The following is a 15,782-nucleotide window of genomic DNA, read 5'->3' as shown; positions in this document are numbered from 1 at the left end:
TTAAAAAAAAAAAACACCCAGGATTCACACTATCCAAAAACAGAAAGTTCCACTTAGTTTAATTTGATAAATTGGCTTTTTGGATCTGGAATTACGTGTATCATTTCTACAAAGTTCTTAGCATTCCCAGACTACAAAAATAACTTACTGGAGAGAAAGTGCAGACAGCTGACCCAGGTTCAATCCCCAGCATTGTATATGGTCTCCAAAGTACTGCCAGCACTGATCCCTGAGCCCATAGCTGGGAGCACAGTAGAATGTGCCCCACTCCAATAGAAAATAACAGGTTTTGGCAAGAACATAGAAAACTGAAATCCTCATGCACTGCTGGTAGTCAGATCAAAGGATAGAGTTGTTGTGGAAATTATTATGGTGGTTCCTCAAAAATTTTAAAAGAGATTTACCAGGAATACTATGCAGCTATTAGGAAAGATTAAGTCATGAAATCTGCTTATAAGTGGATGGTCATGGAGAGTATCATGCTAAGTGAAATGAGTCAGAACGAGAGGGACATACATAGAATGACCGCACTCATTTGTGTAATATAAAATACCATAATATGAGACTAACAATCAAGGACAGTAGTCAAGGGTCAGGAAGATTGCTCCATGGTTGGAAGCCTGCCTCATGGACTGGGGGAGAAGGCAGCTGGGATAGAGAAGGGATACTAAGTCAATGATGGTTGGAGGGATTGCTTGGGATAGGAGATGTGTGCTGAAAATAGATTAAGGACCAAACGTGATGGCTTCTCAGTATCTATATTGCAAACCATAACACACCAAAGTAGAGAGAGACTAAAAAGGAAGCTGTCTGCCACAGAGGCAGAGGGTGGAGTGAGGTTGGCATAGTGGGAGGGATACTGGGGACATTGGTGGTGAAAAATGTACATGGGTGGAGGGACGGTTGTTCGATTGACGTATGACTGAAACTCAGTCATGAAAGCTTTGTAACTGTATCTAATGGTGATTCAATTAAAAAATTAAAAATCAACAACAATAACAAAAAGAGATTTACCACATAATTCTACTTTGGATACATAATCAGAATAACTGAAATCAGGATGTCCCTGAGACACCTATACCCACATGTTCAGAGAAGTGTTATTGATAACAGTCAAACCAGAAGGAACCCAAGTGTTCATCAACTGATGAATGGAAAAGCAAAATGAGACATACACACAGTGGGAAATTATTCAGTATTCAAAATATGAACTGTGTTATAACATACAGGGATATTTTATTTTAAGACTTAATGGAGAAAGTCAGAGGAAGGGGCTAGAGAGACAGTGCAACTGGGAAGGAGGTGTTTGCCTTACAAGCAACTGACCTGGGTTAGATCCCTGGTACCCCACATGTCTCTCCCCCAAGCACTGCCAGGAGTAATACCTGAGCTCACAGCCAGGAATAAGCCCTGGGCAATGTCGTATGTGACCCCAAAACCAAAAGGAAAGAAAAATATGTTTTAAAACTATAGTAAAAAGATTATCTAAAGTACTAAACTTTTGGTAGTAGGAATGTTAATCATGCTTACATTTCTAATAACGGTTACCTGTAGCAGGCATATTTATATATATATGTATACAAATATATGTATACAAATATATATATTGAATTGTAAAAGAGAAAGTGTTATCATAAATGTATGTCTGCATTGTACAATATAATAATCACTGTCATATGTAGCTACTAACATTGAAATCAATGAGGACCAAAATACTTCCTTCAGTCTTCTTAGATCTGGGTGCCTGCACTCCTCAACTCTGGGAAATTTTTAACTTTGATATCTTTAACTAGTGGTTCTTCATTGAATTTTCCTTTCTGTTCTTCAGATACTCCAATGATTCTTACATTCTTCCTCTTGACTTCATCCAATAGTTCTCTGATACGTTGCTCATCTGCTTTCAAACTTTGTCCATCTTATTGCTTTTTAGAGATTCCCTGCATCTCATCTTGCAACTCCTTGATTTTCCCTTACTTGTTGTTATTCTGCTGCTTAGACACCTTTGTGTGTGTGTGTGTGTGTGAGAGAGAGAGAGAGAGAGAGAGAGAGAGAATGTGTGTGTGTATGTGTTTATATCACTACCATACTCTTCATTTCCACTCTCAAATTTTCTTGTGCTTTGCTGACTACCTGTGCCATTGTTTCTTTGAGCTTATTAGACATTCTCAACATGGTGTCACTAAATTACTCTCTAAGAGCTCACAGACCTGGCTGATACTGGTAGAGCCTTACGTGTTATTATTTTCACTCATTAAGCTTGGTGGGGTTCTAGGCGTCCTTCCCATTTTATTTCCTGTGTTCCTTCTGTGCTGCAGTGACACACTTCCTTAGTCACTCTCCACTACAGAACCCACGTCTAAAAGGATTTCAAAGGAAGAGTTCCTAGTTCCCAGGACACATTATGCACATTATGCATGGACTTTCTAGTCATATAAACAAAACCTTGATAACTTGAAAAAAATCAGTAACCACATAAAGAACTTAATAGCCATCTGTGGCAGGGAGCTACTTTATTAAAGAGCATAGATTATGATACATCAAGGAAAGTTCTGTGTCACAGAACTGCCACAAAAGATAAAAAGAAAAAGGCATCAAAGCTCCCCACTGAGGATCTCACACCTGAGCTGTGCCCTGAAGAGTGGGTGGACTTTCGCAGGAGGGAGTGAAAATGGAAAATGGAACAAGGGAAAGGGAAGGAGTATCCTAGAGGAAGCCATCTGGAGGAAAAGTCATGGAAGGGCTGGAAAGGACAGGGGTTCAAGTCATCCCACATGGCTCAAGCTTTTAGAGGGAAAAGGGTAGCCATGTCGGTAGGTTGATCAAAAGGGCTGGGCTTAATTCCTTTTCTCTAGAGTCTTCCTCAGTAAGACCATTGCAACTAGCCTCCTTTAAAACTGAAGTTGTTTAAAGGATCCCCAGACCAGCACCTGATATTCTACATCTGTCTTCCTAGGACACACCTTATATGCACCTCTTTTCTCCTCAGTTCTCTTCAGTCCTCTACTTTAAATCTAACCCTTTGTCCAGTATGTCTAAGTGGGCTTCTCTGGACCCTCCTCCTCCAGGTTCCCCCTTTCTTCTTGATTGGGCCCCTTTCTCTCCTTGCCACCTCCCCAGCTACACATTCCATGAAGACCCGGTTCTTAAATCCTAAATGAGCATATCGTGCTAGTGCCAAAAGTTGGGGCAGACATCTGGGGATAATGTTGATTATTTCGATGTCAGCACCATGTTATCCATAATCTTCTGAAGTTGTAAAAGAGCCAAAACATGGGTGGCGGAACAAGAAGATTATGCAGGAGGCAAAGCCTTGAATGTATCCAACCTGGGCTCCATCCTTAACACCACATATGGTCCCCTGAGCATTGCCTGGGGTTATTCTTAAACACAAAGTCGGGAATGCATGGCCTGAGCATGGCTGGTATGCCCTACTCCCCAGGGGGCAAAAAAAGGATGGTGTATTCCTAAAAGGACCTATCCAGAACTAAATGTGAAATTACACCATGCAACATCATCCTTATCTATCTTGGTGGGTATAATACTCTCTCTGGCTCATCTTCCCTCTAATTAGAGGGATTAACCTTTCTGACTTTCTTGGTTCTGACATAAGCACAGGAAGTTCTACATCCTGGGAACTCCTCAGATGCAGGTGAAACAGAACATCAGGTCATGATAATCTGGGCAAACTAGGTAGCTGGTTACCCTACATCAGGAGCACTTAAAATCTGGAAAGGGGGTGAGGGGCTGGAGAGATAGCATAGCAGATAGGGCGTTTGCCTAGCACGTGGCCAACCCGGGTTCAATTCCCAGCATCCCATATGGTCCCCTGAGCACTGTCAGGAGTAACTCCTGAGTGCAGAGCCACGAGTAACTCCTGTGCATCGCTGGGTGTGACCCAAAAAGCAAAAAAATAAATAAATAAAATAAAAATTAAAAAATAAAAAATAAATAAAAAAAAGAATCTGGAAAGGGGCCAGGATGGTCAAGTGTGGCTAGGGAGGCTGTGTACGAGGCAACTTCTTGAGAGAAAGTGGCAAATATGTAGCGACTGCTGATCAGAATCAGGCCACAGCCTATAGTCACAGCCTACAACCACAGCCTACAGCCATCAACAGGCACTCGGGCTCACACCCCTCCGGGGACCCATTAGCATCACATCAGTACTCACCTGGGCTGCTCAGTACCTTCACCTGCAACTTGCAGACTTAGAAAGGTGCAACTTTCTGCATGAGAGCTATACTCCCTGGGAGTCACATCTGAAAAATTAACAGGGGCCAAAAGATGGCTCAATGGGCTGAGCACATGTCTTGCATGCGGAAAGCCCAAGTTCAACCCCAGTACTGCATGGTTTCCTGGGAACCACTGGGAGTTACCCCCAAGCGAAGGGCTTGGAGTAGTCCCTGAGCACCCCTGATGTGACCCAAAAACAAACAAAAAAAATAGTCCTACACTCAAAGTTAATTTTTGATTACATTTTTATTGTAGGGAACCCTACATAATAAAACTTCTTGGTACCTACTTGTTCCTTTTACTGTCTGTGCACACATTCTTAAATGCCAGAAGTTTCCCTCTGATTTTCTCTTCTTTGACTATACTCGGGGCTGGAGCGATAGCACAGCGGGTAGGGCGTTTGCCTTGCGCGCAGCCAGCCCGGCCGAACCGGGTTTGATTCCACCTCCACCCCTCTCAAAGAGCCCAGCAAGTACCGAGAGTATCTCGCCCACACGGCAAAGCCTGGCAAGCTACCCATGATGTATTCAATATGCCAAACACAGTAATAACAAGCCTCAAAAATGGAGATGTTACTGGGCTCACTTGAGCAAATCGATAAACAACGGGAGGACAATTGTCTGTGTTTTTTGACTATACCCATGTGATATCTTTTAACCAGCACTGTCTCTTTTTCCTTCTCCCTACACACACACACACACACACACACACACACACACACACACACACACACTTGATTACATAACATTTCAACTGATCATGCATATTGCATTTTTCATCAATATTTTTAAATATTTATTAATTTATTTATTGTTTTGGGGCCATGCCCTGCAATGCTCAGGGGTTACTCCTGGCTCTGCACTCAGGAATCACTCCTGGTGGTGCTCAGGGGCCATATGGGATGCCGAAGATCAAACCTAGGTCAGCCATGTACAAGGCAAACACCTTCCCTGCTGTTCTATCGCTCCAGTCCCTTATCAATATTTAAAAACACAGCATCAGAATATAAGGCAATACTCATGTATATTTTACTTTATGTTTAAAATGCTTCCTTTTGGGCTGGAGTGATAGCACAGCGGTAGGGCACTTGCCTTACAAGCAGCCAACATGGCCGACCCGAGTTCGATTCCTCCGCCCCTCTCGGAGAGCCCGGCAAGCTACCAAGAGTATCTCGCCCGCACGGCAGAGCCTGGCAAGCTACCCGTGATGTATTCGATATGCCAAACACAGTAACAACAAGTCTCATGATGGAGACGTTATTGGGCCCCCTCGAGCAAATCGATGAACAACGGGAGGACCGTGACTGTGACTGATTTCATAAATAAACACATTTATAGACTGAAAACAAAATACCTACTTTCCAGAAAAGCCTTTTGAGAATGAAATTTTTCTGGGCTGCAACTTTAAGTTCTGTAATTAAACAAAGTATCTTCCTCAATGTATTGTCCTTAAGAAAAAGCTCAGATTTAAGTTGACTGAAGTGCTTGATTTTCTCCTCAGATCTATAGAAACACAAGAAAAAATTCCATGTAATGAATTAGAAGGAACTACAATGATTATTGGCAGTTTTGTAACACTTTGCTACTGATGGATCTTTAATCTATGCTTCTTTCTTATTCTCCAATTATGGAACATCAGTTGTTTTGCCCAAATTGAACTCCTTGCCATTATTTCAATATTCTCAAGCCCACTCTCCCTTCCTCAAATTACCCATAGCATGACTGTTCTGTCCTGGTAAATATCTTTATCTTTTCACAATTTTGCTCAGTCTATTCCCATACCACTTACCATAATGCATCACCTATTGCACTGTCATTTGCTTAATGATTTTCATTAAATAAAAAATTTTTATTTCGCTGCCAGCAGGTCAATCTGCACGTGTGAGGTGAGTGCATCAGCAGCCTGATGGCACCTTCAGACTTCCAGATACCCCAAAATTGCTGCTGTGCCTTTGGTCAGACCCCAACAACTAGGGGCCAAGTTTACCAAGAAAGTAAATGGCAAAAAGTTAGGTATGTGGGAGACATACCCAAAAACCACCTCCGGCTCAGTTATATAATTGGAGGCAAGGCCTCTCTGGTTCCTTATTGAACTGCTTAATGGTCATGATCCCAGAGACTCAGAAACAAATCTCAGAACCCAGCAGCTTTTGGCAGAAATGTGTCCAGTCCCCACAGTCGGTTACCAGCACCGGGCCACCCCAGGGGGAAAAAGGGTGAGGTCCCTCTGCCTGTTCCCTCTGGTGGCTTGGTGGTCATCATCTTCCAGAGGCCACTGGACAGTCAGGTTTGGGCCCGCAGTAACGAGACACGTGGGGCCTCACGGAATGGGGGTGGAGCCGGCCCTTTCCTCCCTGCCCCAACAAGACCCCGAGTCGCCGCTGATGAGCTTCTCTAGCTCCTGATCAAGCTGCTTAACGGCCATGATCCCAGAGACTCAGAAACAAATCTTGGAACCCAGCGGCTTTTGGCAGAAACCCCAACAGATTTAATTGCTGAAATTTCAGAATTCCAAAATTGCACGGCCACTACTGCAGCCGCATGACATCATGTGTTATTCATAATCAGCAATACCAAACAAACTGTCTACTGTTGCCTTTTCAGAAGATATGGGTGTTGGGGTAGAATCCCAAATAATAATGGTGGGTCTGATGTCAAAATATTGAATGTAATCAAAGTAGAGAGAGAGTAATGTGGAAGTCATCTGCCCCACAGGTAGGGGGAGGGTGTGAGATGGAGGGTAAACTGGGGTTTTTGGTGGTGGAAAATGGGCACTGGTGAAGGGATGGGTGTTTCATCATTGTATGACCAAGACTTAAACCTGAAAGCTTTGTAACTTCTCTCACAGTGATTTAATAAATAAATTTATAAAAAAGAAAAAAAAACTTTATTTTATGTTGCTTTTGTATAGATTTTTATTTGGCTGGTTTGGGGGCCATACCTGACTGTGATCAGCTTAACTTAACTTGGCTCTGCTCAGGGATTATTCCTGACAGTGCTTGTGGGAGCACATGTGAGGCCAAGGATCAAATCAGGGTCATCACATGTGAGGCAAACACTTCAACCCTTATGCTATTTCTCCAGCCCCTTTGCTTTTGTGTGGGGGCCACATCCTCTCCAGCGCTACTCTCAGCTTTGTGCTGGAGGAAGGGGAAGCCACTCAGGTGGTGCTCAGGTTTCTGGGCTGCAGCATACAGAACATGCACTCACTCACAGGGCTTTCCCTTCAGCCCCAGCTAGCATGTCTTAAAGCGTAAAAGCTTTATTGATAATTAAAGATTTGTGGGGCTGAAAAGATAGTATAGCAGGTACAGTGCCTGCTTTGCATGTGCCGAACATGGGTTCAATTGCCAGTATCCCATATGGTCCCCCAAGCACTGCCAGGAGTAATTTCTGAGTGAAGCCCCTTGGATAACCCTTGAGCATCACCAGAATAAAGAGAAAGAGAGAATGAGAGAGAGGGGGATGGAAGGAAGGGAGGGAGGGAGGGAGGGAGGGAAGGAGAGAGGAGGGAGGGAAGGAGAGGGTAGGGCCCTCAAACAAAATCTTCTCTAGCAGAGATACCAGAGAAGTGATAATTAAGCATCCAGTCCCGATGGGACCTAGAGATTGCTTGTAGGCTAGGGAATGTGCTCTGCACGCAGGAGGCCAGGGTCCAGCTCCTGGCATCACCAGAAACAGCCCTCCAAACGATAATCTGGGAGTTTCCCCAGAGCATTCAACTGCTGAGCATTGTGGGAAGAGAGAGAGAGAGATAAAGAGACAGAGAAAACACGAACGAAATTCAGCAATAGTTATCACAGCAGCACATAAACATGTTGATGGTGGAGGCAGGGTCAGCCAGGCAAATGGAAATATGAAATATATCCCGGCTCAACTGGGTGAGTTGAGCCAAGTTCCTAGACTGTCTGTGTCTCAGTTTCCTCATCTGTAAAATGGAGACAATGATAGTACTTCTCCAATTGTGCAATTTTTATTATTTTATTTTATTTTATTTTTCACTTTGGGCCATACCTAGCAGTGCTCAAGGCTTATTCCTGGCTCTGTGCTCAAGGATATCCACTGAGACTCAGGGAGCATATGTGATGCTAGGGATGGAACCCAGGTTGGCCACATGCAAGGCAGGTGCCTAATCCACTGTACTATGGCTCTAGGCCCTAAACATTTGAAAATTCTTACTCGGGGGCCCAAGGCTGAGGCTCAGTGTGAAGAGCACCATTCCTGCCTCCATGAGGTCCCAGGTTTGAGTGTTTTGAGTCCCAGCCCTGCAGCCTTCCACCCTCAGCACCACGTGGGCAGCACTTGTGGCTTGCCTGAGCACCACTCTGTGTGGCTCCCACACAGTAAGAACAAAGAATTAAACTGACCCTTAATTTTTTTTACATGGCCCCCAATATATATCACTCTGGCAGACACTGACAGTGCTGGGCTAGAGAGATAGGACAGGAGTTAAGGCACTTGCCTTGCACTCGGCCAGCCCTGGTTTGATCCCAAATACTCCATACAGTTCTGGAGCACCAACCAGAGTGAGCCCTCAGTGCAGAGCCAGATGGAAGCCCTGAGCACCACCAGATGTGAACCCCTAACAAACAAAAAGTTGACAGCATCATCAATGAGTTCAGTGAGTGCTTTCAGGGCGCAAAGTACTGCGATAAGGAAGAAAAATAGTCATATTTTTAAAAGCATTCTCTTTGTCTTCTGGGGGTTCACAGCCTACTTACTGGGATAGAAAATCACATCAGAAGAAACTGCTTCAATATAAGACTGACTTATGTTTTAGAACACAGGAAACTATGAAGTCTGAAATAAATCTAAACTCCTTAGTCTCACATGTAAGGCCCTTTATGATCTGGCCCCAAACTCCACATTTTCCCATCATTCATTCATCCACTCATTCATTCTATGAATGCTGATTGATACCAACTGCCCTTAAGGGACACAGTGCATGAAAGGGTAGAAGAGAGCCAGACTGGCCATGGTAACACGTGCAGCATGTGCTATGGGATGCGTAAGCATAGGACATTTTGGAGAGTCTCAACTTAGTCTTGAGGGGTCAAGAAGTGGTTCTTTACTGAGGGAGGGGAGGGCTTTTGGCTTTTGGTTTTTTAAGTCACACCCGGTGATGCTCAGCGGTCACTCCTGGCTCTGCACTCAGAAATCATTTCTGGCAGTGCTCAGGGGATCATACGGGATGGGGGATCAAGCCTGGGTTGGCTGCTTGCAAGGCAAATGCCTTATCTGCTGCATTATTGCTCCAACCCCAAAGAAGTGATTTTTGAAAAAAGGACATAGGTGGGCCGTAGTGATAATACAGCTGGTAGGGCATTTGCTTTGCATGCAACTGACCAGGGTTTGATCCCTGGCATCCCATATGGTCCCCTGAGCACTGCCAGGAGTGATTCCTGAGTGCAGAGCCAGGATTAACCCCTGAGCATCACCAAGTGTGACCCCAAAGTCACCCCCCAAAAAAGAAAGAAAAATGGACAGTAAGGTGAAACTTGATGAGTCGAACTTATTCACAGTGGAAGAGTAGAGAACAGGAGTCCAGAACAGGAGCCATCCTGCTAGAGCCTGAGGGAAAGTAAACAGAAAGCTTCTAAGAACTATGAGTTCATTTGGGTCAGAGGTTTAGCATCATTGTATAATTGAAACCCAAGCACAAAAATTTGTAAGTCTACAACTGTACCTCATGGTGTCTCACTAATAAAAATTTTAAAAATTTTTTAAAAAGTGGGAGAAACACAATAGTTAATGATAGAAGATGAAAGTGACATCAGGAAGCTCTGTGTAAGGCCTAATAGAGTTTAGAGCTTTTCATACCAATAAATAGGAGTCAGTCACGGGCTTTATGGAAGTTACAAAATGAAAAGACCTCTCTGAGAGGCAAAATAGGGGCCAAAGTGAAAAGAGATGTCAGCTGAGTGACTAGGAGTCCAGAACAGAGATCACTGGAACCCAACACATGGGGAAACACCATCCAGACACATTCAAGAAATATCATGAAGGTCAATTGGGACAGAGAACGGACCACTATGACAATGATAGTTGGAAATAATCACTCTAAACAAGAACTGGTATTGTAGGGAGAGAGGAGGAGGAGTAAGAGGAAGAAGAGGAAGAAGAAGGAGGAGGTAGAGGAGGAGAAGAAGGAGAAGAACAAGAAGAAGAAGGAGGAGGAGGACGAGGAGGAAGAGGAGGAGGAAGAGGAGGAAGAGGAGGAGATGATGATGACGATGACGAAGAAGAAGAAGAAGAAGAAGAAGAAGAAGAAGAAGAAGAAGAAGAAGAAGAAGAAGAAGAAGAAGAAGAAGAAGAAGAAGAAGAAGGAGGAGGAGGAGGAGGAGGAGGAGGAGGAGGAGGAGGAGGAGAAGGAGAAGGAGGAGAAGGAGGAGAAGGAGGAGAAGGAGGAGAAGGAGAAGGAGAAGAAGGAGAAGGAGAAGGAGGAGAAGGAGAAGAAGGAGGAGAAGAAGAAAAAGGAGAAGGAGAGGGAGAGGAAGAAGAGGAGGAGGAGAAGTGCCTGCCATAGAGGCAGGCTGGGGGTGGTGGTGTGAGGGAAACTGGGGACATTGGTGATGGGAACTGTACACTGGTGAAGAGACTGGGTTGGAACATTGTATGACTGAAACCCAATCACGAACAATTTTGTAACTGTATCTCGTGATAATTTAACAAAAAATAAATTTAAAAAATTAAAAAAAAAGAAATATCAACAGTGGTTGAAACACATGGAGTGATTGACTGAATGTGTGGGGTGGTGAAGGGGAGAGGGAGATTAAGGGAGACCTCCCGTAGAAGTGATGTCTTGTGGTTAAGTGCTTGCAGATCTGAAATTCAGGGCAGAGCTGGGCAGTGGATAAAGGTGATGGGAGCCACACAAGAGCCAGAAAAGGCAGAGAGGAGAGAACAGGTGTCCAGGCCACTCTACTGTACTAGTCTACTTACCTATATGGCTTTTGACTTCCAAGTGCAGAACTGAGCTCACTAACTTTTAAGGGATCTTGTAAAAGAGTAGCTTTCTGAAAGAGGGGGAAAATGGAATTGTTAAAGTTGTGTACACTGAAAGTCATTTCCCCCTACTTTTAGCCAACATCCTCTCTCTTCTTTAGTCTTTTCCATAGCACATGTTTTATTCCATAAAGCTCCTTTCAGTGCTCAACTCTTTTTACAGGTTTATTGAAGTTCTATAAAAACAACATTTGTCCATTTTAAAAGAAAATGATCATAAAGAAATACCTAAAGTATTTATATCATAAAGTATTTTGCCTTGCGCACAGCCGGCCTGACTGAGCCAGGTTTGATTCCTCCACCCCTCTCAGAGAGCCCGGCAAGCTACCGGGAGTATCTCGCCCGCACAGCAAAGGCTGGCTAGCTACCCGTGACGTATTCAATATGCCAAACACAGTAACAAGTCTCACAATGGAGGCGTTACTGGGCCCACTCGAGCAAATCAATGAACAATGGGAGGACAGTGCTATTTATATCATAAAGTATTTATATCATAAAGAAATACCTAACGTATCCATCCTAAAGTATCCATCCTACTTTTAGTCAACAACCTCTCTCTCCTTGAGTCTTTTCCATAGCACATGTTTTATTTTATAAAGCTCCTTTCAGAGCTCAACTCACATAGAATCTTTTCCTTCTACAGGTTTATTGAAGTTCTATAAAAACAATATTTGTCCATTTTAAAAGAAAATGATCATAAAGAAATACCTAAAGTAAAAAATAAAAGACAAAGACAGAGACCTTGTGTAGGAATTAAGGCATTTGCCTTGCACAAGAGAAACTCGGGTTTTTCCACAGTATCACCATAGTCCCCCAAACACCACCAGAAGTGACCACTGACCACAGAGCTAGGAATAAGCTCTGAGCACACCTGGGTGTGGCCCCCAACTCCCCCCCTAAAAAAATGTTCTCTGTCTCTCCCTACCTTTTCCATCCCACTATTCAAATCTTACTATTATCAGTTTGGTTTCTAGTCTTTCAAGCATCAAAAACCATATTATAACATATACACTATAATCTTTATATAGTGTATCATATAGTCTCATATATTTAGTACCAGCTAAATTATATCATGTGTTAAATGAAATTTTCTAATCTGTGGTAGTTCTCCATGTCTGTGCATACTGATTTACTATAGTTTTTGGAATGATTACCTAGATAGTACTTCACAGCACAGATACATAATAATTTTGTTAACTAGTCTCTTATTGGGGCTGGAGCGATAGCACAGCGGTAGGGTGTTTGCCTTGCACGCAGCCAACATGGCCGACCCGAGTTCGATTCCTCCTCCCCTCTCGGAGAGCCCGGCAAGCTACCGAGAGTATCTCGCCCGCACGGCAGAGCCTGGCAAGCTCCCCGTGATGTAGTCGATATGCCAAACACAGTAACAACAAAGTCTCCAATGGAGACGTTACTGGGCTCGCTCGAGTCTCTTATTGGGCTGGACCGATAGCACAGCAGGTAGGACATTTGCCTTGCATATGGCTCATCCAGGTTTGATTCCTCCACCCCGCTCGGAGAGCTGGGCAAGCTACTGAGATTGTCTCGCCCGCACGGCAAAGCCTGGCAAGCTACCCGTGACATATTCAGTATGCCAAATGCAGTAACAAGTCTCACAATTTGTTGCGAGACGTTACAGGTGCCCGCTCGAGCAAATTGATGAACAACGGGAGGACAATGCTATACAGTGCAGTCTCTTATTAATGGGGTTGTTTTTTTTTTCCAGGTTACCGTTTCCCTTTAATTCTGGGGTCTTAAAGTAAATGCACATGCAGTGTCCAGTAGGTTCTCTAAATAAACTTTTGTTTATGTTGAGGCTTAACATTCAGGTGAGAAGGAATTTCTGAAATATTGCTGATCTCTAACTCCAGAGAAGATTGTGCCTGTCTTATATTACTGTAGCACTGTAGTACTGTCCTCCCATTGTTTAACGATTGACTCGAGCGGGCCCAGTAAAGTCTCCATCGTGAGACTTATTGTTACTGTGTCTGGCATATCCAATACATCATGAGGAGCTTGCCAGGCTTTACTCTTGGGAGCGTGCCGGGCTCTGCGAGAGGGGTGGAGGAATCGAACTCGGGTTGGCCATGTTGGCCGCATGCAAGGCAAACACCCTACTCGCTGTGCTATCGCTCCAGCCCATCAATTCCTTATATTAGAGCATGGAAGTGGATGGGAAGAAGCAGGGAAGGGGTGGAAAGGCGGGGGGATATGTCTTCTTCTTCTTCTTCTTCTTCTTCTTCTTCTTCTTCTTCTTCTTCTTCTTCTTCTTCTTCTTCTTCTTTCTACTACTTCTGTCACTGCTCTAAGTTGTTTTATCAAACTGCTTTTTTTAAACCTTTTCTATATGTTTATACTTCCTTTAAATCTAGATAAAATTTCCTTTAAATCTAACAGTCATTCCTATTAGTGCTTGAGTGCCAGAGAGAGAATACAGAGCTTAATATGCTTGCCTTGCACATGACTGGCCCTGGTTCAAGTCATGGCCCCAACATTATTGGAGTGACTTCTGAAGAGTTCTGGGTGTGGTACTAAAAACAACCAAACCAAAACAAAAAATATAACAAAAATATCCTTTCTGGGAATAGTTCCTTATTTCCACATGAAAATCATTATAATTTTTTTTCTTTTTGGGTCACACCCAGTGATGCTCAGGGGTTACTCCTGGCTCTGCACTCAGGAATTACTTCTGGCAGTGCTCGAGGGACCATATGGGATCCTGGGAATAGAACCCAAGTTGGCTGCGTGCAAGGTAAATGCCCTACCCGCTGTGCTCCAGCCCCAATCACTGTAAATTTTAAGACAGAAAAGATCAGTGAACCAAAGTAATACTGACTGATGTAGTGGGTAATTTTCTTCCTCTTGCCTATAACTTTTGAAAACATCACCAAGACAATCAAAAGTGGTGAAGAATGGGCCTCCCCAAGGTGTTCAGAACAGGCCTTCCCAAGCATGTCACTCTGGCATGAGGATTGTTCCAAGCTAAGGTCATCAAGGTCCTGCACATTTAAGAGGAATGGGGAGGAAGGTGCAATTTGTGTTCAGGCTCAGCAGAGCTTCCCAGAGACTTGGGAGCTACCAGGGCTAAGCCATAGAGAACTCCAGAAACTTCAGAACAAGGAAACACTCGAGCCCCTTGAGATCTCCCCAAACCCCAAAGTTATACTTTCAACACCAACACCTCCCCCCACACACACACACCTTATCTATATAAAAGGATGAAAATTGAGGCATTGAATGAAAGTCATGATGCTCTAAGTAACTCCCCCAAATCAAGGTATTTTAATAAAAATCCTAATATGAAGAAGGATTTTTTTAAAAAGAAGGAAAGATGGGACTGGAACGATAGCACAGCAGGTAGGGTGTTTGCCTTGCACACAGCAGCCCCAGGTTCGATTCCCAGCATCCCATATGGTCCCCTGAACACTGCCAGGAGTAAATTCTGAGTCCAGAGCCAGGAGTACTCCCTGTGCATCACCAGGTGTGACCCAAACCCCTCCCCCCCCCAAAAAAAAAGAAAAGAAAGAAAGAAAAATTGAGGCATTATCCAAATTTTGGGTCATCTTCAGAAATGATGTTTCAATTGGGGAAGCCTGATCTACCTAGGGGGCATGGGGGCAGAGAGATATTTTGTCATTTGGGTCACCCTCATCCCCCTCACTCCATGTCGATTCTCCCTGTGGATGTAATTCAGGTTGTTCTTCTCTCCACCTAATCTGCGATGCTCATTTGATTGCTCAGGCAGCCAGAGAAGAACACAGAATGGCAGTGGGGAATTTCTTCTCTGCATCAGTGGCAGCCACCCTGATGAAAAACAGTGTCACAGAAACAGCAGAGCCAGAAATCGAACTCAGGGCCTCACCAGTGCAAGGCAAGTGCTTTAGAGCTGCAGGAATCAGCAGCTCAATGCTGATTCCTTACCCTGACACTCTTCACTTGGAGAATCTATTTCACAATTTAGAGAAGAATCTTAAGCATTAAACATTTGAACTGGGAAAAATAGCACTGTCTTTCACCATCTTCAGCCATTTATAAGCCTATATATTCTGCTTTACTTTTATAAGCATACGTAGTCTGCTTTTCTTCTGAATGAAAAAAGAGCCTCTTGGTGGTGGTGATGTTACTAAGGAAGGAACCTCGGCCCTTGTACCTGCAAGGCCAATGCCCCATCCCAGAGCCATATCTGGCCACCAGTGTCTTCTTTGGGGCACGGGGGTGGGGTGGTGGGTCTTTCTGTGAGTCAGTCACCCAGCACAGCAGTTCAATGCTGATGCCTGAGAATATGGCGCTGCTCAAGCCTCATGATAATGGAAGTGACCTGGGCCACGCCACCAGGGCAATACCCATCGAAGCCTGGGGGAGCATGTGGTGCCAAGGGACAGAACCATGTTCAACTGCATTCAAGGCAAAGCACCTTCACCCTGGTATCTCTCTCAGCCACAGATTTTCTGTAACAATAATAAGTTGGAAGATCAGTAACAAAAGTTAGAGCTCATGAAGAGACATGGAAAAGCTCAGATTAGTTTAATAGGTTTTTCATTTGTTAAA

The 15,782-nt window shown here is 43.9% G+C and overlaps 1 protein-coding gene across 1 annotated transcript in view; it reads right to left on the bottom strand.

Annotated features, from left to right (window-relative positions):
• Window positions 1–15,782, bottom strand: part of CUNH12orf56 (chromosome unknown C12orf56 homolog) — a 77,365-nt gene that overhangs the window by 18,227 nt on the left and 43,356 nt on the right. Inside the window, exons 5-6 of the mRNA XM_056130808.1 lie at window positions 11,172–11,245; window positions 5,588–5,732 (exon numbers count right to left, since the gene is read on the bottom strand). Of these exons, the coding sequence (XP_055986783.1) occupies window positions 5,588–5,732; window positions 11,172–11,245 (219 nt within the window). The remainder of the gene's footprint in view (window positions 1–5,587; window positions 5,733–11,171; window positions 11,246–15,782) is intronic.

This window comes from Sorex fumeus, unplaced genomic scaffold (genome assembly GCF_029834395.1).
Source record: "Sorex fumeus unplaced genomic scaffold, SorFum_2.1 ptg000081l, whole genome shotgun sequence".
NCBI lineage: Eukaryota > Metazoa > Chordata > Mammalia > Eulipotyphla > Soricidae > Sorex > Sorex fumeus.
Note: the sequence above shows the minus strand (reverse complement) of the source record. Positions and strands in the feature narration are given on the sequence as shown.